At 35.9% G+C, this 26,555-nt stretch overlaps 1 protein-coding gene across 1 annotated transcript; it reads left to right on the forward strand.

Annotated features, from left to right (window-relative positions):
* The first annotated feature begins 1,787 nt into the window (after positions 1-1,787).
* On the forward strand, positions 1,788-26,555 carry LOC121425062. The gene is made up of 12 exons (XM_041621016.1): positions 1,788-2,140; positions 11,232-11,416; positions 14,684-14,916; positions 16,250-16,346; positions 17,245-17,494; positions 18,445-18,593; positions 19,321-19,568; positions 20,148-20,249; positions 20,963-21,110; positions 22,532-22,627; positions 23,592-23,714; positions 25,249-26,555. Exons 2-12 carry the CDS (start codon positions 11,315-11,317, stop codon positions 25,381-25,383), a joined length of 1,683 nt encoding a protein of 560 aa, XP_041476950.1. The 5' UTR covers positions 1,788-2,140; positions 11,232-11,314; the 3' UTR covers positions 25,384-26,555.

A 26,555-nucleotide genomic window follows, 5' to 3' on the forward strand; every position in this document is an offset into this window, starting at 1 on the left:
ATAGTGAAATTATGGTGCGATGTGGGTAAATTACTATCATTAGGTTTACGAATATGACAGTTGTCGTTATATAATCTCTAACAGCTTCGATTACGAGACAAAAGTCACATTTTTAGGATGTGATTGATTAATTGTTTTTGTAATTAACGTGTTTCTTCTTCTTGTAAATCTACTAATTGTATATTTTATAGAACGAACAATGGTGCTCAAAGAATGACACGTAGTGAGGCTTAGGGGAGTAGTATAATGTAAACACGGTGTTAATCATGACATTTCAGAGTTGCAGTAGACTCTCGAATAAGCACATGACAAAAGAATAGAACTTTCAGTCTCGGTTCAGGGCATATAATCTTTGACAAATAAAAGATTGTGACCACATTTCCCACGAATCAAACATGAGTGTGGAGTCCTTGTTTTACGTCTGTGAAGTGAGAGAAAGTCTGGAGCTTGGGAAGACGGGGAGGTGATGTGGGGGAATGGTAAGCACTGATGAGGTCGCGTTTGAGTCGGAGTATGAGGAACTTTCCCCAAAAAATGAGGTCACACTCGGGGGAAAACGGGGGAAATGAAATGCCGACTGGCGTTCAATTGACCGAAATGTATAATTGTGATGCAAACGAGGGTAGAGAACGGACTGGAAATAGAAGCGGTAACTTTCTTTGTCCTGGATTACTGGGGGGAATCGAGCTTTTATTGACTGTCTCAAAGAAAAAAATAATAATGAAAGGTATTTTTATTTGTCAAAGTCTAATGCCCGCAGTCAGTCATTCTACGGGTTGGTTTTCACGGACGAACATTGTGCACGATGCGAATGTCTCGCGAAGTATTATTTATTTGCATTTCATGCCTCAGACGCCAGTCAAACTTGGCAAAGGCATTCGGAAACGTCTCCGACTATTTGTTTTGAATTTACAATTTTGTTTATTTTCATATTAGAGACCAATTTGTGTGAACATTCTTTTTATCGCGTCCTTTTCTTAAAATCATAATGCTATTTCTGACGATGGCAGTGCTGGGTTAAAACAAAAGAAGATATAATAAAAAATGATAAGCATATGTCGAATTATATTTTCACCATGAGGACCAGAACATGTTGTTCCCCCCCCCAAAAAAAAAAAAAAAAAAGAAGAAAAAATGTTGCTCCACCACTCTTGAAACTGAAAATACAATTTTCCGAAGGTAGGTGCACAAACATTTAACGGTAAAAGAAAGTGGGCGTCGCAAACAATCATTTCATAATAAAGTCTTTAAAATCATGGTTAAATGCCTCCATATTATCATAGTTCTACATCTAGTACATTGAAATAAACTTATCTTTGTAAACTCATGAAACCTTAGCTGCAATCTTATAATCCTGGTGATCATTAAACACAACCATATGTATGGCAGTGCATTCATATTGCTTGGAAAAAATACTCGACATTTTATGGAATTCCATGGAATTTTATGGAATATTTAGCTCATTTCTCAACAATTACACTTTTTTTCAATGCCGTTTGGCACATATATATATTCTTTTATTTGTACATACAAACGCTCAAGTGATCATTTTATTGGAGCGCATTTTGAGATCGTTACCACAACTGGCATTTATGTTTAACATGATATATCATGGAGCTATAGGTCCATGGAGATATCAATCAGCTATACGTGATCGTTTTTTTTTTTCTTTATGATTAAAATCTGTACTCTCAGTTTTGATTTCTTTTCTCATTCATCACACTGAAGACACATCACAGTATACTAGTACGTGTAAATAAGTTATTCCTCTTTGAATGCCATTCACCTGGATCATCGAATCTTTTACGTATAAATGTTATTGTGTGTGTGTGTGTGTGTAAAGCAGTTGCATATTCGATTGAAATCTGGTTCGCTTTGTTGTTGGTATATGGTGGTGGGCGTTCATCTAGTCCCTGTTTGGTTAGGTGTCTTGGTGCCTCGCGAAGAGGGAACTGGGTGCTTGAAATTACCGTTCTGTATCCACTGGGTACCGATACTGTAATCTTGCTCTTCAGCAGTAGTCCCAGATACTAAAGTTTGTGTGGTTGTTTACAGCAATCCTCGGATGTATATGGAAACTTATGGTGAATGTAACTTCTGAGAAGTTTGGTGCTGCGTGGCTCTCACTTTTATTGAGCAGGTAAGATGAACTTTTCTGAAACATTCATTTAGTACTTGTTTGTTTGTTTCGAATTTTAATTGTTCCCGCCTCATCTCATGTGTGTCAAAACTGACGATTGTTAAGAAGTTAAGATTACAACATTAATAACATATGATACTTGATTTTTAAATACCTTATCTTCACCCTTATGGCATGAACACTTTTTTACGTATTGGCTCCAATATAATGATATGCAGTATAGAGCTTACCATTTTATAGAAAATTGTAGATAGTAAGCATTATGTTTTAAACATTAAAGAAATGTAAATTGTGTTTACATTAATTGTTATATTACAATTTTCCTGTTTATTTTATAAAAAATTGGATGTATCCTGTATAATATGTATTGGAAGAAAATAAATGTTTAATTGAAGTGCATTAGAAATTTAACACAAATTCGACTGTCCTATAATTCATCAGGAGTTATTAAGGCGGGTCAGGTGGGTTTGAGTATTTGGATGTTAGCTCACTTAAATAATATAACATAATGTTGGTCACTTCACTGCAAATAAGGACAGTAAGATCATGTTTCGATCGATACTTTACTGACCTTGTTTCCTGACCTTGTTTGCAGTGGGGTATATATATATTATATATAATCATGTTGGTCAAAATAGCAAGAAAATAGAAAATAGCAACATTAAAAGCAGTATGTTAATGACAAAAGAGGTGATATTTAGTGGCATACGACCAAGAAAAAAAATAGAATATAAAAGAGAGAAGGGTGAGATATAATATTATTTTATGTATATTATTCAAGATCTATCACAAAACTGCACATTTGCAATAAAAATGTCGAACTTTTTGCTCGCTCGCACTTTTTTATACAAATGTTTCCCTGTATGTCATTATCTGGCCCCCTCAAAATCTGGGGGTTACTACGTCACTGGTTATATTATTCTTACAGTATCAATCAAGCTATTACATTATGTGTTTTAAGGAGCATGTTGCACCCAACAAAGTAACCAATCTGTTGGATATTGTGTGTCCAACCGATAAAAATTTCCAGTATCAACCAAAAATTCTGGTAAATTGTTTGATTTTGACCATGTTGGGGGACATATTCAACGCACTTCTTATTTTGTCCTCCTTTTACGTTATAGTTACCGCGTGGGAAGATGATGTTTGAAGCGCATTTCCCCCCCCCCCCTAACTGCCATCGTCTTGAATATAGGGGGAAAATAGTCATAGTCGCCTGTGTTCTTTCTTACCAATCTGCTAAAAACATAAAATTATTGCTGTTTAGATGTATAAGCTACATGTATGTCGAAATATTGGCACTAACTCACATTCGTAATAGCCTATCCATAGATATTCACAATTTGTGTACTCTGAAGAAAGCGAACATATAGCAATAGACGATAATGATTTGAAAAAACTTCATTAGCAAGCATGACTAGGAATATCATCCCTTACAGATATATTCTTCACATATGAATGCATGCCCTTTACAAGGCCCGAACAATAACAAATATTTTTATCCTATTATTTAGAGACAGGTAATAAAGGCCATGCGAAACACAAGGTATCGGATTGATAAAGGGTCTATGTAAATATATTCAGAGTAGAGTGTATTTTTCAGGGTGTAGGTTGTTGATTCCATGTAGTCCTTTCACAGCGTTTCAAATATAAATTTATATCTTGAAATGGCAAGTACATTCATTACATGTATTATTAATATATACTACTGCTTCTTCTTCTTATTCTACTACTACTACTTCTACTGCTGCTACTACTACTACTACTACTACTTCTACTACTACTACTACTACTACTACTACTACTACTACTACTACTACTATTACTACTACTACTACTATTACTACTACTACTACTACTCCTACTTCTACTACTACTACTACTACTACTGCTGCTACTACTTCTACTACTACTACTGCTGCTGCTGCTGCTGCTGCTGCTACTACTACTACTACTGCTGCTGCTGCTTTTACTACTACTACTACTACTACTACTACTACTTCTAATTCTTCTTACACTAACACTATTTCTACTACTACTACTACTACTACTACTTCTTACACTAACACTACTACTATTACTACTACTTCTATTACTACTACTCCTACTTCTACTACTTCTACTATTACTACTGCTGCTGCTACTACTGCTACTACTACTACTACTACCGCTACTACTGCTGCTACTACTACTACTACTACTACTACTTCTAAATCTCCTTACACTAACACTACTTCTACTTCTACTTCTACTACTACTACTACTACTACTACTACTACTACTACTACTACTTCTTGCACTAACACTACTTCTACTACTATTACTACTACTACTGCTGCTGCTGCTGCTCCTACTTCTACTCCTCCTCCTCCTCCTACTACTACTAGTTATATTACTACTACTACGACTACTATTACCGCTACTACTAATGCTGTTGCCCCTACTTCTACTAAGTACTACTACTTTTACTTCTTCGTACACTAACACTTCTACTTCTTACACTAACACTACTACTACTATTACTACTGCTGCTGCTGCTCCTAATCTACTACTACTGCTGCTACTGCTGCTACTACTAATACTACTACTCCTACTACTACTTCTATTACTACTACTACTACTACTACTACTACTAATGCTGCTGCCCCTACTTTTACTACTACTACTATTACTACGTCTACTACTTCTACTACTACTACTTCTACTTCTTCTTTATACACTGACACTACTACTTCTTACACTAACACTACTACGACTACTATTACTACTACTACTACTACTGCTACTACTACTTCTCGTATTGCTACTACTACTACTACTCCTATATACACGACTACTCATAATACCATTATACGGCGCCAGGTAAAAATGGCACAGGTAATAATGGAAGAGGTAAAAATGACAAAGGTAATCATTTTAGAGGTAGACATGGCAGAGGTAAACATGACAGAAGTAAAAATGGCAATGGTAAAAATGGCAGAGGTAAAAATGGCAATGGTAAAAATGGCAGAGGAAACATGGCAATGGTACAAGTGGCCGTGGTAAAGATGGTTTTCATAAATTCCACAAAGGTACATGCCATCATTCCAGTTACATGTATATGCTACAATATGGGTGCATATTCCCTAAAACCTTTATTTGTGTGTATGTGGATACAAGTATAGCATTAAACTGTTTCAGTGGATATATCTAATTGCTTTTACATGAGCATTTATTCTGATCGATGTTTTTACTAAAAATAACATTTTTTTCAAGAATTAACGTGTAAAAATATCAGGATATGATATTTTTATGAACACTTTCTGATGTCCAATCACTTATACGAGAAGAGAAAAATATTTTGAGGACGAATAATTTACATATAACAGTATTAAGAAGCGTCTGCACTGTTAAAATATGAAGGTTCTTCTTCTTCATATTCCTCATGCAATCTCAGGTAGCAGAAGAGTCCACCGCCTGGTGTATTGTCGTATCTGACGATACTCAAGTGTATTTACAATGCTTGATTTTCAGTTTGCATTTAGTAAATATGCATTTAATTGTTAACCCTTTTTCCGGGTAAATACGTGTATAATTCATACGACATATCAAAATGCATGTTTACATGTAGCTCGGCCCTGATTAGAATAACCCATGGCCATTAATATTATTAACTGATAATTTACGTCACTTCCTAAGACTATTTTACAAAGACAACCCTTTTTCGTTAATTTGCTTTCATTGCACAATTAAGTTCATCCCTAAACACCATAGCGGTTCGTAGAGTACACTTTTAAGTACATCTATGCCTCATACATCGTAGATATGTATTGCTTGCTATGAATACTAGCAAAATCATTGTTGTTGATTATTCAAATATCCTAGCCTGTGTATGTGATTTTTTTTCCAATAATTTTTGTAGGTAGAAATTTGTCATGTTTTATTGCTTATATCTGTATATCAACATGTGCAAACTAAAAGCATGAAAAGCTAAATGTTGGATATGGAACTAGACGAAATGTACTGAAATATTTTGTTCTTTTCGTTGTCCCACTGTACGTAGTTATATGTTATGGCTTATACATGATTGGAAATAAGGCCCTAGTTATTTCGTGTTTCATTGGCTATACTGCCAATGTCTCTCTTATTTTATAATGTGTGTAACTTACTTTTTGCATAAAATCAATCAATCAATCAATAATCATAATCAATAATAATCAATTATTTTTTATCTATTTTCCCATTCACATGGTTATTTATTTTGAAAATAGTTTCTAAGACAATTATACAATGCAAATATATGTTCATATGCATACACATAATATAGATAACCAATATGACAAACATGAGTTTATAAACCATCGCGGTTTTTAATCTGATCTTCCAAAACCAATTATCATTAATCATCACACCCCTTGAATGAATTCTTGAAGAAGTTCTCCAATGCCTATTTTTTTTATCAGAGATCAGTCTACAGCTCTGTTAACAATTAAAAATACTGGCGTATCTTTACACTGTAAAAACTCACGGTGGTGTTAAAACTGACACCAATTGGTGTTAATATAGAGGACCACACCCTGAGGTGTTAAAATAACACCCTAGAGATTGAACATAACACCAAAGAGTGGAAATATAACAACCATAGGTGTTGTAATAACACCTATAGGTGTAAAACTAACACCACCAATCTAACTGGTGTGGTCCTCTATGTACACCGGTTAACACCACAGTTTTTGCTGTGTATTTTTTGTGATTCTTTGTGAAATTTGTAATTTCAGGGGGCATTTAAAGCGAAAGTCCTCCCCGACAAAAAGTGCATTATAAAAATAACAGAAAAATTATAATTAAACGATAATGGTGAAGGTTTCAAGAATATCCACCAAACATCAAAAAAAGTTATTTTATTTTTTCTGACGTCATAGGCGAGCAGTTTCCCCATACCATGTGGTAAAAGAAATCAATGAAAATTATTTTCTTTAAAAATAATGTAAATGGGGTGTATTTTTTCTTCAGTATATCAACAGAAAATAGTTCACGCCCGCTTATGAAAGAAAAAAATATTTGCCACTATGAATCATTAAAAAAACTTTGTGCATTCACACTAAATTTCATTGTGGGGCAGATGCTCGCATACGACGTCACCAATAAGAACTTAAATTTTAGATAACTTTCTCAATCCTTGATGGATTTTTCTCAAACCTTTACGAATATTTCTAAAAATAATGTCTGGAATTTTTACAACAAATTTATCGTCAGGGTGAACGCCCCCTTAAACAACTCTTTGGCTAGTATTTTCATGTTCTAAGTAAAATGGCCCTTTGGACGTGTAGTTTATGAACCTAATGATACATAAATCATGAAAAATTGGCCTATCCCATGCTTTATAATTAATAAGTAATTTTTTTCTTAAAAAACAAAAGTTGCTAAAAATATATTTCTACTTATTTTAGTTGGGATCCCAAACCAGAACCAAAACGTAAAGGCCAAGTCCACCTTAATGAAAAAAAAAAAGTTGTTTGGAAAAATGATTGAGAAAATTTCATTGAAATCAGATGTAAAACAAAATTCACATTAAAAAAACAAAATGATTTGTATGAATAATCATAAAATATTGTAATTTTTCCACATTTTAATGCACATGTAAAACAGGCTTTTGCTACTTTGTAACATTTTGAAAATTTGTTCTAAAATGATGTTAACTTATTGTATTCAGTCTTTAATTTGTATCCATTTTCAGTATTTATACAAACGCATAAGCTTTTGAATACCCAAAAAATAGCAGTCAGAATTAGTGCTGGGACTGCCTTACTATTAGATTAGTAAGTAAATGAATGGACAAAAGTAATGAACACATTAGATGAATAAAGTGTTAATAAATATCAGTAATGGAATAAATTGATTAATTTATGAACAAGTAAATATATAAATAAATGAGTGAATGGAATGCTAAATGAATGAAAACAAAGATAGATTTATAAATGAATTAAATAAATGAATAGATAAACAGAAATAAAGTAGAGATATAACGCACAAACGAATGAATGAATGAATGAATGCATGCATGCATGAATTCATGAATGAAGAATTAATTGATTGATTAATAAAAACTTACACTCCCTTGGGGAGAACACTAATTATGCACCAATTAATCTATCTTGGATTCTTGGTAACTGAAACCAGATCGATCATGATGTATTTATAGCTTGTATGTAGTTGCGAACAGGTCAACGATGAGATAACCATTTATCTTGGAGTTTTGTTTTACAGGTTCTGTTTTTATGTCTCTTTAAAAGTAATTAATCAAAAGTAATTACATTCGATGTTTTTCATCGCAGTGTATACAGCTACGTCCTCGGATAAACATCACATACACTTAAGATGCTTAAGATTAACTCAATTAAAGGGAGTCTTGTAAATATTTAAGAGAGGAGGCGCATCTGCTTCACAATGTACTTTAAAAGCGTCTAATACCTTGGTCACATTTGCTCTACGGCGACCGTACGGCGAGTCGAAAACAGCCGTTCTAACATGTATTTTGTCCAACTACATATAGGTGGGTTGAATTAAAATCAACAAAACGGCTGTTTTCGACTCGCCGCACTGCCGCCTTAGAGCAAATGTAACCAAGGTATTACCCACTTGTGACTGGTATAATGCATTTGTACCCAATTCATTTGTACATTGTGTAACTACACAGACATGACAGACGCTTTATGAATCTATGTCAAAACCCTTCATGGCAAAGATGCCTTTGTTCAACACAAAATATGATTTGCTATGACATGCTCCTCAGTCTCCCACCATGTAAAACAAAGATTACACTAGGTGACCTTGCCTTTATCAGTGCTGCACCCAAACTCTGGAATAGTCTCCCTTCCTCAATAAGAAATGCATCCTCTGTCAACTTATTTAAAACCAAACTGAAATCCCACCTTTTTCAAGAGAGTTTTTAATAAATAACTCACTTTTTTGTTGTGTATTTTGTAGAAATAATTAATCTTTACTTATTTTTCTTCGATTAATTTAGCGAACTTAAATTCACTTTTAAAATTTTTGCGTATCCTGTTAACAATTGTTTTTTCTGTTTATCTGTTATGTATTGTAATGCGCAGTTGAGTATATCCAAATAGAAATTGCGCAATATAAATTAACAATTATTATTATCATTAAAAGCGGTACCCCCCCCCTAATCTTTTCATGCAGAAACAGTGGGGGGTTTTCTCCTTGTATTGTGTAATCACTTAATCTAAGCCAGGAAATATTTCGGTGTTTTCCCTTAAAGTCATTGAATCCATTTAAACAATTGATGTCGGCCTAAGTCACCACTGGAAAATAACTTCATTCACCTATTCAATGCATGGACTGGTTCAAATTAGGTTGAATGCAATAGACAGCTCATGGAATAACAATATGAATAATTCAAATTCATATTCATATCCATTTCCCGTCTTCAGTCATTAAACCTAGAAGTATATTGCGCTTGACGAATATGAATACACCAGCAATGTAACAAAGGTGTTTTGGCGTTGTGTGTCATAAACACTTTTTTTTATGAATGTCATTACGAACTACGCTGGAATGTTACAAGCAAATGGGCTTCTCAATAAATTTTGGTCGCATAACCTACAGGGGCGGCGCTACAGGGGTCGCCCCAATGTTGGGTGTTTTTCTTTTTTTCTTTTTTTTTGATGTTGTGAAGCACAGCGGGGGATAAAAAAAGAAGAAAAAAATAGCACCAAAAGTAAAGTATTGGTCGTTTAATATTATCCATATAATTAAACAGTGAAACCTGAAAAAAGGTCTTCTTACCCCATCAGCCCCCCCCCCCTCCCCCTCACAACACCCCATTCTAGCCCCCGAGCAAAACATGCAGATTCTAACCATTATTTTGAATGTAAATATATATTTTAGTGTAAAAAAAACTACTAATGTAATTGGCATTATTTGGAGTATTGTCATGTTTTTGTAAATAATGTCGTGGTAATAGTATTCAGCGATTAGAAACATTGGTCTTTAAGCGCTATATAAATGTTTCATTTTACACTGTAAAAACTGTGGTGTTAAAACTGACACCAATTGGTGTTGATAGAGGACCACACCCTGAATTGTTAAAATAACACCCTAGAGATTGAACATAACACCAAAAAGTGTAAATGTAACAACCATAGGTGTTGTAAAACCTATAGGTGTAAAACTAACACCACCAATTCAACACCGGTGTAAATAACTGATGTGGTTCGCTATGTACACCGGTTGACTCCACAGTTTTGCTGTGTATTATTATTATTATCATCATCATCATCATAAAATCATACATATATTGTATAAACAGGACGGGTCTTGTCAGTTTGAAACCCATTTAACATTCATAATGGAAAAAATATCAATCATTTGAAATACAACGCTTCCGAGCATGTATGAGTATTCATTGTAAACTTCCTTATTGCGATGTCGATAAACTAAACCCATCTCAATTAGATTGAATACTTCCCAATCGTTCTTTCTTATCTCTAACCACATGATATAAATTATGAATATTTATGTATGGCCCCGAGCTTTAATTAGGGATATGATGTGAAATTCTAAATTTCCAAATCGAATGCCAAAAGAACCATAACTGTCATGACTGTTCAAAAATGATTTTAGAATGATGTGTTCCCACTCCTTAATTGATAATTCATAATTCAGTGGGGCCGCAAAACCTGCAAGTAGAATCATGGAAATGATTTAACAAATAGTGCAATACTGGGGAGCGTTTCAAGAAAGGACTTGTCAGACGTTTTATCCGACAAGTCCTGTTTTATCCGACAGTTACTATAGTAACAGTGCTTCTCAACCAATCAGAATCCAGGAAAGTTCTCAGATATCACAACTTGTCAGACAAAAATATTGATGAAACGCCCCCCAGGAATAGTATAAATTCTAGATCTAGTCTACTCTGACGTCATTATTATGGCCGATCCAATGGGGGAAAACGCCCATACATCCAGTGCATGCATGTTTTTTTTTCTTTAATAAGTATCAAAGCGCAGTTGAGTATATTTACGCACATAGTAACCGCGCTAAATGGACATATTATTATTTAATACTTCTCTAATTTCTCTCCATATAGCTCAATCGTTTGCTACTTTGAGAGCGATGAGATTGCCCATACATATGAGATAAAATGAACGGGTGAAATAGGGGTGTACCAAGATGGCGGACTTTATTGGACAAGAACGCGTGATATGTCATGGTTCCATGGTGGAGGGGACACAAGTGCCCCTGAAGAAAGGTGGATCTACGTTAGAATTCAAAGTAAGTAGGCCAATTATGTCATTTTTATTTCAATTCAAGTTAATTCAATATATTTATTTTTACAATCTCAATAAAATCCGAACAGAATTTACAGAACAGTAGAAATACAAATATTCAGTTTTTACACAATAAAATTAACACATTATTATAATCATGTTATTCATATTTGTCCATGTACTTCCTTTTTAATTTATTTCACTTTGAAATGGAAAAAAATTATAATTAATCAATCAATCAAACAGTTGAGAATGCGAGGGAACCAGCAAAGACCAATGTCATACAGACTAGTTCCCTAAACAATATTTCAAAGCCTTTTAACTAAGGTAATGGGAACAGTTTAAAATTACTTTACATGATTAATCTAACAGCAACAATTACCCATAGTAAATTTCAAGATATATATATATATATATATATATATCACTTAAAAGATATAGTATCTGATATATTGTTTCGTATTATCATGTATTTTCTTTTGTATAGGCTGTGATTTTTTTTTTTACATTAGTGCAAAATCAGATAATAATTGTATAAAGAATATGGTTATGAAAAAATATTACATAGTCCATTTTTTACGAAATGAAATCAATTTCTCTCTTATGTTACCATATTTTGAAATCATCCAGGAAGAAAGTAGCATCAAATTAGAAACAAAAAATAATTCAAAACCAGGACTAAACTCAATGTGTCCTTGGATCATAATTGTTTTCCAGATCATTTAAAACCCACTAACTTCAATGTCAATAGATCGAAACTGATTGACATAATTCCGACATCTTTAAGTTGCAGTCACATTTCCCCTACGGCCGCCGTAAGGCGAGTCGAAAACAACCGTTTATTCAAACAACCCATTATGCAGCTGATGCCGAAAACAATTTTTTTTTTACTCGCCGTACGACCGGCGTGTAAGGGTGAAATTTGACTGCAGCGTTATTGTTTCTGTTTTATACGGCATCCATTAACATGATTAATCATTGACAATAAGTGTATCTATTATTGTAATCATCCCACTTCGTGGAATATATTTTTAAATCAAAGAAAATGCATAGTTAATGATTGATTGAAAATATGTATTTTTTATAAAGAGCCATGACAAGTAAAGAACAATAAGCTGGAATACGAACCTTTATCAAATGCCTGTTAAGAAATGAGTTAAGAGCATGTGATGATATTGATTGTACCACAGTCATTTTTTGACATTTAAAATAATTTAATGTCACAGTGTTGACCGTTATCTTCTCTCATTTCTTGAGTCCTTTGTTAAAATTTGAATGTGTTGGTCAATGTGGAGCGTTGTGGCCCAGTGGATAAGTCTTCTGACTTTGAAACAGAGGGTCGTGAGTTCGAATCCCAGCCATGGCGTAATTTCCTTCAGCAAGAAATTTATCCACATCGTGCTGCACTCGACCCAGGTGAGGTGAATGGGTACCCGGCAGGATTAATTCCTTGAATGCATGAGCGCTGAAAGGCAGCTCGAGCTATTAAAGCCGGGGTAATAATAATAATAACAACGCGTCTCGGAATAGAATATTTCTAGATAGATGGCGCTATACAGTGCGTATCAAAAAAAGTTTACACTTTGAAAAAGCTCTGGGAATTAAAAAATATACAACATGTGGGTAATTTTTTCACATATAATCTTGGGTTTGGGTCTCATCTATCCAATGAAAGTAAAAGTTTTGACAGAATGTTACACTTGAGTGAGCACTGTCCATTTTTGTAAAGCTCGCAGAAATCTGTTTGCGCAGAAATGCTCGTTTTCACGCAGTGTCAAGGGGGAAGGGCGAAATCAAACTTACCCTGCGACGCATTTTTCCTACATTTCCCTTGCACTTTTAGTCAATTAAGATAAAACAGATACATTCAAGCATTTTTAAACAAATTTGCCACCCAAATTGAAATTTCAACACTTAGTAAGCACAACTTTTACCCTTTTTGTGCCAGCTGGATCTGAGGACATAACTGAATCTAAACCAAAGTTTACATCAGTTTACATCTCCAGCACTTTTTCACTAAGTTTTTGTTATTTAAAGTGGGTTGACGTTTAATTGTTCATTTAATACTTGTTTCTCCACACTTTTCACAAGCTTGACAATGATTAACAAAATGAAAATCAAGCCTAATTCATTTTATGTAAATCACAGCTCAGTGTAAATCAAATATCGTCTTGGTGGCCTTGGTCTGTGGGGGAGTGGGGCGGGGCGCAATGCACTCTTTGAAGTGTATTGGGCAAGGAAACAAGTTAAAAGAGGTCAAAGATATCTTCAAATCAATTTTACTTGCTAAATTCTACGTGTTCTTCATGATAAAGGTTTACTTTTATTCGCATAGCTATTTCAAAGTTCTGCGCAAATCATTTTTCACTAACTTTTCAAAAGTGGTGCTCACTCAAGCGGAAATATTTTTCGATAGTTATATCGTCATTTGCTTAAATGGATCTGTACCAATGTTAAAATGTGGAAAAATCTTCAGGATATTACACATTTATAATTTTACAGGATTTTTTCAAAGTGTAAATTTTTTTTGATACGCATTGTATAAATGCCTATTATTATTATTATTATTAATGTAACACCCACTCAGTATTGCATAGAAATCATTGGGTTCTGATGAAAGCGACGGAGCGAAACATGGTTGTTAGATTCGTTTGATGGTTTTATAAAAATAAAAGAAATAGCAAGTCCCATTTAATAGCAAAAATAAATCCACTCAATACTGGAACACTGGTTTCACTGATCCTTTGTTATTCTTTCTTTATGGTTTGGGATAAATCCCCACCACCACCACATCTCTCCCTAAATTTACGCTCGTGTTTCCAATACTGAGTTGATATTAATATCAAATAGTAATTTTCCTGATTGATCACATGCCGAACCGTAGACCTCTTTTACTTCATTCATAAATTCCGTCGCATCATTAGTTATCATGCTTCCCAGTGCAATTTTCTTTCATGATTAATTTATTCAATCCATTTTATTTATTGTATGTATAGTCATGTCACCGTATCCAATTTTCTGTTAATTATCAATGTAAAAGCCGGTGGAGGGAAGATCATATAGACTAACAGACAGAAAGAAAGAAAGAAAAAAAGATAGAGAGAGAGAGAAAGAAAGAAAGAAAAAAAAGATGGTCTATTTGATCAAAATCATACATCATGGTGGCCAAACCGAATTGCAATGCATTTGCATATAACTGGACCGGAATCAGTACATTAACAATGAATTACTATAGATTGAAGCTAATTGAATTAAATTCTTTTATCTGTAGTCCAAGAATCTGGGATATTACGCCCTCAAGTGTCTGGACGAGAGAATGTACGTCTTGTGCCGTTACAAGAGTTTCAACAAGTTCTCCAGTGGCAAAGAGCCCTCGAGCACCTATACATTCGTCGGAACAATGAAGGTCCATCGCATCATTATGGGTCAGGGTAACACCAAATACTTCGACACCGTCCTCATCGTCATCCACGACGGATATCCGTTTTATTTCAAACCACTAAGGTATTTCTTTTATCAATGAGAATTATCATGATTTGTAAGCCATTTTCCTAAAGATTTCGGGAGTAGTTTAATGGATACCCCAACCTAATGATTTGATTTAATTCGATTTAATCTACGGCGGCCGTACGGCGAGTCGAAAACAGTCTTTTTATTGAATTTAATTCAAGCCACCATAATGTAGCTGGTACAAAAAAAATGTTCAAACGGCTGTTTTCGACTCACCGTACGGCCGCCGGAGAGCAATGTGACCGAGGTATTTGTGCACAAGAAAAAGCACGGTTAACCTCATCCAATATGGTGAAAATTATTTTGTGTATTATTATGTTTGCATCGTTTAGGTGAAACAAGTCGTCAGGGTCTGGGGACTTAATCTCTCCTTTTCTCATTATCTCTCTCTTGTCTTCATCTTTTTTATATACGTTTTACTAGTAATATGCTCGAGTTTTAATCTTGTTGAACTTGTTGGTATGTACCAATATTTCAATAGGAGAATGCTATTTACAAGCACCATGTTTTTTAGCAGCCATACCCAACCTGTTTGTATGATCATCTTGACTGTTTGTAGAAATTTGTTTTATATTTATGGCTTATATCAAGATAAATGAAACCAAGTCATATACTATGAAATACAAAACAGAGACATTACCAGTTCACTCCTTGGATAATCGTGATAGAATGCATATTCGTCGTCCTAACATGATGAACTTTTGTTTATATCAGAAAATAATTTTGTTGATTTCATGTATGATTTGGTCTTCCATGTCATTGTCAATATTAGAATTTTGAAAGTCTACCAGTCTTTTCGTATACTCGTACAATATTCGGATGTTATTTGAAGGTTTGCGTGGTGGCATGTACAATTGCTGATGTGGTTTACGGTACACCATGTGGAGTGTTATAGAAACAGTGGATACCGGGAGTGGATAGAAGAGAAGAAGTGGATAGGCGAGAAAGTGGAGATTTGAGAGTAGAGTATTCTTTCTTGAAAATAGTCCTGAAAAGGACTGTAAACCAGAAGGAATGTTAAGTGAGAACAGCTTGAGTAGTAGAGCTGATGAGGAGATGCTGGTCTGAGTCGGCGAGTAGAGATGATGAGTAGTAGAGAGACTCGACGTTTCGGACAGATGAGTAGTAGATGTTTCGGACATCTCCACTTTCTCGCCTATCCACTTCTTCTCTTCTTCTATCCACTGTTTCTATATTAACACTCCACATGGTGTACCGTAAACCACATCAGCAATCGTACAATATAGGCCCCGTATCCTTCTCTCTCTCTCTCTCTCTTTGGATTAAAATTCGACTGATGTCTTCTGTAATCCATTCCCCACAACAGCCAGAAGGTAAAAAGGTGGCGAGAAGCGTTTAAGTTCGTAGCCAGCGTTCTTCAAACACACAAACCAGGAGGCTCCAATCGTTCGAGTTCAGAGTCTGTAAGTTATCATGGTTAATCACTGATTATAGGATAGTAATATTTTGTATAATGGAGTATATCGATACCCCCCCCCCCCCAATAAAAAATGGTTAATGATGGGTGCCTTCGCGATAGATGTTTGTTGGTGCTGAAGATGGAGGTTGTTGGTCATTTAGTAGTAGTAGTAGTATAGTAGTAGTGTTGTTGCTGTTGTTCTTGTAGCAGTACTAGTAGTAGTCGTTGTTGTAGCAGTAGTATAAGTAGTAGTAGTAGTAGTAGTTGTTGTTGTTGTTGTTGTTGTTGTTGTTGAAGCAGTAGTAGAAGTTGCTGTAGAAGCAGTAGTAGAAGTTGTAGAAGCAGTAGTAGTAGTAGTAGTAGTAGTAGTAGTAGTAATAGTAGTAGTAGTAGTAGTAGTAGTAGTAGTAGTAGTAGTAGTAGTAGTAGTAGTAGTAGTAGTAGTAGTAGTATAGTAGTGGCTCTTGTTGTTGTTGTTGCTGTAGCAGTAGTTGTTGTTGTTTTTCTTTTTGTTGGTGGCTATTAGTGATACCTTTGAGGGCAATACATGTATGTTTGGTGGTTTGTCTTATGGTAGGAATATTTGTAGTCATGCTGTGGTAGTTAAGAAGACAGTCCATACATACATGAAGATTCTTACACCTGATCCTAACACCCTTGGAGTCAAGATGAAAGTACTGGTATAATAAGTACCGAAGGACCCATATTTTTGTCTTGGTGTTTGGTCTCTTTTGGGTTTTTAAGTTTGTTTGTTTTTACGGCTACAAAATGATACTTTGAGCATTTTGTTTTGAAGTATCTTGTGCATTTTTAGCTGCGTTTGTTAGCCGAATTTTGACAGGCCCAGCAGCTCACGAATAATCATACTCTTCTGCTTGATACTTTCTGCTAACTCGATTTAGGATGGGCCATCTTCTCCTGAGAGACACTGTTCCCCTTCGCACTCCTGGGAGGACAAGCGAACAAATTTCAGGACACCATCGTATTCGGCCGATTCGGCTGATGACCAGGAAGATGTAACCCCTTCCCATCTGCTTCCCGATGTCATTGATGTCGGAGGAGACGCTGATTTTGCTGATCAAGGAGCACCAGACGAGGAATATGAGAAACCAAAGGAAGTGAGGCCAACACGAAAGAGCATATATAGAAAAGGTATGGCACAGGTAGAATAACCACACTGACATTATGGGAATGTTTTGCCCCCCCCCCACCATGAATAAATTGATAACGGTGAATGAATAAGTATATAAAACAATCGATTAATACATAAATAGACATAGATAGATAGATAGATAGATAGACAGACAGACAGACAGACAGACAGACAGATAGATAGATAGATAGATAGATAGATAGATAGATGGATTGATGGATAAATGATAGATTAATTGAATCAATTGAAAACGCAATAACTAACAGGATATAAATCCAAAGGAATAGACATACGAGTTGATGAATAGATTAAAAATATAGAATAAAATTATTATCATTATTTCTTGAATCATTGCATTCATCGCTGTATTTCACATTTTCATGTTATTAAAATAAATTCCCATTTTATAAGTGTCAACATAGCCGGGCTAGCCTATAAACATAAGATTAAATCCCATTGGCGGCGGAAGCCAAAAATTTTAGGGGGACCCCCAAAAAATTGGCAAGCCAAAAAAAAGTTATCAACTAAACATTAAGGGGGATAGTCACCCCCACTTCAAATTTTATGAGGTACACCCCTCCCCGCTTCCGCCGCCTATGTTAAATCCTCTGGATTATACTCATGCTACAGTCGCAGGAACTCGCCTTGTGACGATGTAACGTATGGAAAAAAAAACACGTGAACGCGATTGCACAGGTCTTGGACGACACGAGAATCACGGTTTTCGCGTTCCTTGTTTTCCTAATGGACAATGGAGACACTTTGGTGACGTCGAAACGGGGCAGTTCAGTATGTCGAGACCAAATATACTTCTCCCTGACGGAATCATGAAATCTGATATCGATATGAAAAAAAAAATAATAAAACAAAGGTATAAACAACAACGTAAAGTGATTCATTTTAAAGGCTGGTTTCAAAGATTTCTCGTCATGTCCTTGTTGATATTCAGGTAAAGGTGGAAACTATGTAACCGTGGAAGTTAATATTGACGAAGAACCTGGAAAAAGCAAACCTGAAGCCGATGTACCAGTAGAAAACACTCATCGGGTACTTAGTAGACAGAGAAGCAGGTCTAACGAGGACGTGTCTTCATTAAGAGTATGTATATTTCGTTTGCTTTTTTTGTGCTTTTTGGGGGGAGGGGGTCCCGATGCAATATGGACGACATAAAGTATCAGAATAAAGAGTTTTCACACCGGGACGCTGAACGCTTTCAAGAACATAGACAATATATTGTCAAATGTCCTTCATGACAATGGGCAACCGAGAAGTCTTTGTCGAAAATTGGTGGATCAAAACAGTAGTTTCGTCCTGGGGCCCGTTGCAGAAAGAGTTGCAATCAATCGCAACTATAAAAAATAATGCGCAACTCGATTTTCAACCAATCAACAGCGCGCATTTGAGACTTGCGATTGATTTTTTGACTTGCGTTTAAACGCAACTCGTTCTGCAACGGACCCCTGGACTCTGGACAAACGACATATTTGCAATTGTTCGTCATCTCTGAAACTGCTGTTCCACTAACCAACTTCCGATGAAGACCTAGAGCTCCAAGCTTTAAATGTAATTTTACGGGCATTTTCAATACATTTAATGTGTTCTTGAATTCGTTATGCGTTGCGGTGCAAAAACTGTTTAGATATACACCACCACTTCCCCTAGTTGTTTTCCTTTGCTTTTCCTTTCTATCATTCTCGTTGCCGTCATTGTTAGAGGTAAACAAATTACGAGTAAAACTATCTTAACATATCATCCTAGTGCAGTATTTGCTTTGTATCTTCACTTTGTTGAGACGAATTACTTTCCATCTTCGTAATCTTCCTAGTTTGATCAGCTACATGTATACCCTGCCAAGACACCATCGGCTACTTTAGGTCCGGGGTTCATGCAACCTCGACCGCAGCGTCCTGGGATTAACATGCCCCGAACACGATCAGCTGCTGTTATTAGCCCACACTGTACACCACGATCCCACCAAATCCGCAAACCACGCAACCACCTCTATGAGAGGATAGAATCAGATAGTGACGATGGTGAGGATGCGTTCACAAGCGAGTGCCAGCATCTTGTAAGGTAAGGTGTACATTAATTTGTGTGTGCGTGTGTGTGCTTGAGGGTGTGGGTGTATGTGTGTGAGTGAGCGATGCAGACTATAAACTTCATGTCACTTACACGAAATTCATTATTCAAGTATTTATTTAGATCTACTTTTTACATGTATTTGCTTCCAGTTGACATTCTTTGATCATGTAAATCAAAAATAGTACCGAAAATAATATTAGCACAGTATTTAAAAAGATTATGTGTAGGCCTACGTAAGGAGTCAATGGCAGAAAGCGGAAGCTTGTGAAGGGATATGTCTGTATGTATATGTATCATTTAACACCAACACACAATTACATACACTAAGAAGAAGACAGCCAATAAGTGAAACACCAAAGTCTAGACAGGAGAGCAATTACACGTTTCTGATTTTCATGTTTTAGATTCCCATAAGTCTTCTTGAAACATAATAATTATGCAAAATTTATCGATATGCATACCATTCTACCACATTACGGTTGGGGCTGGCTATGTATTTTTTTATATAAACAGTGGCCATTTTTAACTGCATTTTTTTCTTTTTATCTCTTTATTGTATTTGTTCTGCAGTGTTCTTGAGAGTGAAAAGGAGCGGGACCGAGTTGTCGTTGAACTGAGAAAAGACTACGTATCTGAAGGACTTGTTTTTGTTGAAATCGACTCAAGCATTTAGTAAGTAGTTCACAAGTTTTGATCTTGCCATGGATCGATCAAAAAACTATATCGAATTACCATGTTGTTTGTAATATGTATTTTTCTCATAGCTTTCAATGCCAAATACATGAATCGATAATGTGAATAAAAAGTGCATATCTTCGTTCCTGTACGATAGTGTGTTCGATATCATTACAACGTAGCAAAGTTCAAACAGTACATTATACCACATTAGAGTGAGAAAACGTGGTTGAAAAAATAACTACGTAAAGAAAGTGACTCCTTGGAAATATATTTTTATTTTGACATTTAAAACAAATAGTAAAAGTTGTTATACCTGTGCATACAAGTGAAAGCAATTAGATAATTTAAATAAAAAAAACAGGTACAAATGAATAAGTTAATGAAAGCAATTAAATAATTTAAATAAAAAAACAGGTACAAATGAATAAGTTAATAAAAGCAATTAAAAAATTTAAATAAAAAAACAGGTACAAATGAATAAGTTAATGTATTTTTCGAAATAAATTAAGAAAATATCATAAATAGATAAATATATAAACGGACATGTATATGAAAATGTCACCAAATAATAGGCTAGAATAAATGGAGATATACACAATGAATACCCAAAGAGGTTAGCGATAAAAATAAAGACCTGTTTTCAAACACGACTATAAAAAAAAAGTTGAGCGTCGGTATTGTCACTTGGTGCATCGTTTCTCTCGTAGCATTGCCACATGGAAGAAATCCCTGGCATTAGATGGTAGGTTCCAAGAGAAACTCCACATAGGTGACTGTCTCCTTCAGGTCAATGATCAACAAGCTATAAACCTGGCAGTCATACAAAGCGTCATTGCGTCATCGTCTACACCAATGGTAAGTCTTCCCAATAAACGCCTCAGCTAACTTCACCCAAGACATCAATCTTATCCGGTTTACGCGGTCATTTTACCAAATAATCTGATATTACGATAGACACTTCGCAATCTCATAGTTCTCTTTCTTATCTTTCATTTTAATCTCTATCTCTCCGCCACCCAGCATTGTTTTCTCGTGGCTATCCACCTGGCGAATCATAAACCTTTCCCACCTAATCTGTAACACCATACAAACCTTCAAACACTGTCAAAGGTCATCCGTAAGGTTGCTTATATGCATTATGAATAGGTAGAGGTCGAGAACTGTACCCTGTGGTATGCCACTCAATTCACTAATGTTCATTTGGAAGCGACGCATCAGAAAGGAATTTATCTGCTCAAGCTTCTTATCATGCTTATGGATTAGTTATCATACAATTTAAGTCCAATAATCATTCACATTCATTTGGTGCGAGGTTATCCATGGGCAATGGGACACAGTTTGAGTCACCATCACAAAGGTTGACTATCAGCTAGTTGAATGACCAATAGCCGTTAGGCCCATAGATATTATGTAACAATCAATAGCTTCGGATGAAGCAAACCGGTGTGTTGGCTCAGTTGGTAGAGCGTCCTTCTCACAACCGGGAGGTCGGGGTTCAAACCCCGGCCCCGTCAGACCAAAATACGTTAAAAGATGGGAGTTGTTGCTACCCTGTTTGGCGTTCAACGATTAAAGGGATAGAGCCTCGTCGATTTGGCGCTGCACAGCGGTCTGCCGGGCCCACGATCAATTGGGCACAGCAAATTTTCGGAGTATTTCATTTCATGTCTATTTCGAACAATAAATTATGGATTTATCATTTATCATTTTTATGAGGCATCTCCTTCCTTCAATGAGCCCTATTAAAGACGAACATGTATTTCAAGTGATTTTTTAAGTGGCAACAAATCATGATCCACTCCCATGTCAACTTAGGGTATACCCACTCTAAGGAACTCGTCAAGTTAGAAGTTTACAAAGGGACTACAACTCCCAGAAAGAAAATTATAGCCATAAAACGCACTAAACGACTGTCTAGAATCAGAATGTTATTCATTATTTTGTTGGCCTTGCCGGAAACACATTCTGAAACGTCAAGGTGAATCCATAGCTTGAAAACCAGCTAGAGGCAATAGTAGTATTATGAGCTTCCATGTTGATGAGATAAGAATTCACTGAATGCACTTTGAAAAGTACATGCAATATGTTATTGCTCTGTTGCATGGTATTTTAGAGCTCAGCAAATCATCGTTTCCTCTCAGATCAAATATATATGCCTGCTTCGAGCAATGACGAGCAATGATGTGTAACTTGAGACGCAATACAAAGAAGACTAAAAGGTTAAAGGAAGATGTTTTATAACGATTTTCTTTTGTTTCTCCTCTGCCACACCATAGGTAAAACTTTGGCTAAGGCGATTGCCTCATGCTACGGTCGTCTACCTTACGAGGAACGCAAACAATCCGTGGGGCTTTGAAACTGTGAAGAATCAGGTACGTAATGCAGCGAAGCATCTCATGAAGCAGTTTATCAGTTATTGCATTCACCCATGTTATTAGCTACTGAAATCCTTGCATCTGATTGGTTGCGACCAAAAGCCTCAGAGGAAATCAGGGACGAGACGTTTCATGAAATGTTTCCTCGTTCATGGTCGCATAACTAGAAGGACATAATTTATGTCTTAATAACTGTATGCTTTCATAATTTTTCCATTCATTCTACGGTTTGTTAATTCATATTTCAAAATTAACCTTGAAGAGCACAATGTTGTAATGAAATGCGTGTTTTTTTTACCACAAACCAACTTCGCTTACATTTATTCATTCAGACTATCTCGAAAACGTGCATTATCAAAGTAAGCGTGGTTGCACAATCATAAATATATTGATTTTTTTATTCCATTTCCATTCAAAACACATGTATACAAAGTAATCTAAATGAAATACATTTTTACAGAAGAACATTCTCACTTCGCAAAAAACAGTATGAAATTGAGCACAAATGGAAATGAGGGGGTCCACTAAAAGCAAAGCTTGTAAAGTGTGGACCCCCCCCCCCTTCGAAATGAAAAACAAATATTATCGACTTATTCACAAATGGGTATACATACAGGAAAGATAAAAGAGAAGGAACAGAAAAGTCGAAATCAGATTGGTGTAATAATAATTACTGACCAAAATGCAAAGCCAGTCATACAAAGAGGTCTCCGTTATGAAGGATACTTTGCGCACTAGACAGAAGAAAAAGAAGAAAGAGAGAAAATGATATAAATTGAGAACGAATAAACAAGAAAACGCTTTATGTCAGATAAATTGTGACTACCAAACCCTTGTAATATTCAAGTATTAAACACTCGACCCCCTCGACAGTTGTTTGGTTCTGGTTTAACCAGAAAAGATTAATCCATGTTCCAAGTCGCACTAACGGTAATCTATTTCAATAACAAACATCATCCAGATCACCGAGATCTACGAGGGAGCAGGACTTTCCAAGTACATCGACAAGTCTTCCAAGAAAAAGTGGATTATCACAGAACTTAACCATCAACCAGTCAGCATTCAATCGTGTGGTAAAGATGAGGTGAGTTTTGGTTAATTAGTGATGAGGGTCGAAGTTTTAAAGGACAAGTCCACCCCAACTAAAAAGGATTTAATTAAAAAGAGAAAAATCCAACAGGCATAACACCGAAAATTTTATCAAAATCGGATGTAAAATAAGAAAGTTATGACATTTTAAAGTTTCGCTTAATTTCACAAAACAGTTACATGCACATCCTGGTTGGTATGCAAATGAGGAGACTGATGACATCATCCACTCACTATTTCTTTTGTAATTTATTATGATTATGAAATATGAAAAATTCTATTTTTTCCTCATTGTCAAGTGATACAACGATTAATTCCTCCCTGAACATGTGGAATTAGCATTGTTTAATACTATATGGTTCAGTCAAGTTGGTCCTTATTGTCAAATCTATAAAAAATGAAATATCGTATAATTCCAACAATAAAAAACAAAAGAAATAGTGAGTGATGGACATCATCGACTGACTCACCTAGTTGTGCATATCACTGTTTGTGAAAAATAAAATGTCATAGATTCTTATTTTACATCCGATTTTGATGACATTTTCAGCAATATGCTAGTTTTATTTTTCAAGTCCACATTTTCCTGGGATGGACTTGACCTTTAAGGATCCACATCATCTACCTGTCAGGATCAGGATTCGTACGTGTGATAAAGATGGTATGAGCGGGAGTTGATCGGTGGCAGTGATGGGGTTTAGAGGTCCAGATCAATCCAGAGTAACCTTTCAGGATCCATTCATCTTGTGGAGATGGGATGGGTGGTTGGGATTGGGGTTAGGAATGTTAGGGATGCAGATCATATACCCGTCAGGATTCAATCGTGTGGTAGAGATGAAACGAGTAGTAGTTGTTTAGTGGTGGGGTTAGGGGTACAGATCACCCCCCCCCCCGTAACTGGATTCATTCCTGTTGTAAAGATGAGATGAGTGGTAGTTAATTGGTGATGGGGATTAAGGTATTAGGGTCCACATCATCAGGATTCGTTGGTGAGGTACAGATGGGATGAGTGGTACTTGATTGGCAGGGATCGGGGTTAGAAGTTAGATCAAGCCATTAGTGACGTAAAGATGAGGCTGGAAATAGTTTATTGGTGTTGGGGATTTGGTTTGGAGTACAGATCATCTAATCTCTAAGATGGAATCATATGGTATAGATGAGGTGGGTAGTTTTTAATTAGTGATAGGGATTGGAGTTTGAGGTACAGGTCATCTACTCGTCAAGAATAAATCGTGTGGTAATGAAGGGATGAGCAGAAGTTGACGAGTGGTGGGAATTGGGTTTTGGGGCACATATCATCAAACCTTCAGGATTCAATTTTGTAGTGTAGACGAGGTGAGTGATCAGTTGCCCTTTCTAGTCGGTCAACGTGCAACGGGTAATAGTAAGTAATTCGATATGAATTCTTAGTAAGTAGTACGTGGATCGCCATTAACGTCGATCGTTTTGATAGCTGTCCGGCCATCTCTCTTTCTTGATAAGATTGAATGATAATAACAGTTGTATTTTGCATCTCATTTGGTATGTAGGTAAAACATCTGATCACGGCTTCTCAAACAGAACTAGCACTGGTACTACAACCAAAGGATTTCATTGATAAACTCTCGAAAAAGCTGCAGAAGTCCTCGATCAAAAAGAAGCGAATGACTGAATACATTGTTTGAAGACTGTTTTCTATGTACACCCGACGAGGGTTTAGTTAGGAGGTTACCATGGCAATAAGATTGCGGAATCACGTGTTTCGACATTACTCGTCATGTGTACACCTTGTTATTTTGGGGACAACTACAGTAGATGACATGCCAAGTTTTCATAGATCTTGTAGCTGAGGCTTGAAACAACTCGCCTGCGCCGAAGCGGCTGGTAGGAAACGTAGCCGTACCATTACAGGCCAATATACCCGCCAATATACCTTCGTTGTCGCTTTAAGGACATTAAGAACATGGAGATCCTCGTAAGAAGTGGGATGTTGTCAAGTGACACGAAGTGTATTAAGAGGCTTTGGGGAGATGCAAAGCTCATAGGTTGACTAGGATCTGAAATCGACGAAATACGAGCGATTGGTTTTAAATCGACACTCACGGCGAACTCTACATAAGAACAAAATGTGAATGTTGTTGACGATGTTGACTGGATGAGGAGAATTGTTGCAATGACAAAAAATGACCGTGCTGACAGGTCGAAGCTCATTATGCAGTATGTACAAAAAGCTGCTTTCATAACTTTATTGGAGGCCGTCATAGCATCAAATTGTTCTTTTTATATTTTTGACAATATTGGTTATTAGAACAAACTTGAAACCACATATTAACCGTTTTGGTCTTGGACGTGATCTAGATCTAAACCAGGCAGTACAAAGACAAAATGAGATTATTCTATCCGCTGCATCGACCTGCCGGTCTTGATTCGACCACTGATTGTCAAGACTCGATTTGTTAGATATAAATTCTTTCAAATATTCTTCTATGATGATTATGTTCGGGTTTTCTGTGGGTGTACACATCGCGTTAACTGTATGGCCATGGGATTTAATATGTTAGAAAAAAATCAATTCTGAAGGAAAATTGTCGACGTGCTGATGTAGACATTCTGCATCATGTCCATCCATTACTCTATTTGTCATGCCATTTTTGCTGTTCGTATTTATTAACATGTATAGTAAAATATTTTAATACAAGTTACAATACCATTTTTTATCATATTTCAGCAGAGGAATGGCACAATCGCAGGAGTCTCTAAATCCTTTTAGAAAGAAAATGAGAGGCTTTACAATATATTTTCGTCTCTGGGATATATCCGTGCTTACCTCGATATTATACACAAAACATGTAGACAG

Source organism: Lytechinus variegatus, chromosome 12 (genome assembly GCF_018143015.1).
Source record: "Lytechinus variegatus isolate NC3 chromosome 12, Lvar_3.0, whole genome shotgun sequence".
Classification (NCBI taxonomy): Eukaryota; Metazoa; Echinodermata; class Echinoidea; order Temnopleuroida; family Toxopneustidae; genus Lytechinus; species Lytechinus variegatus.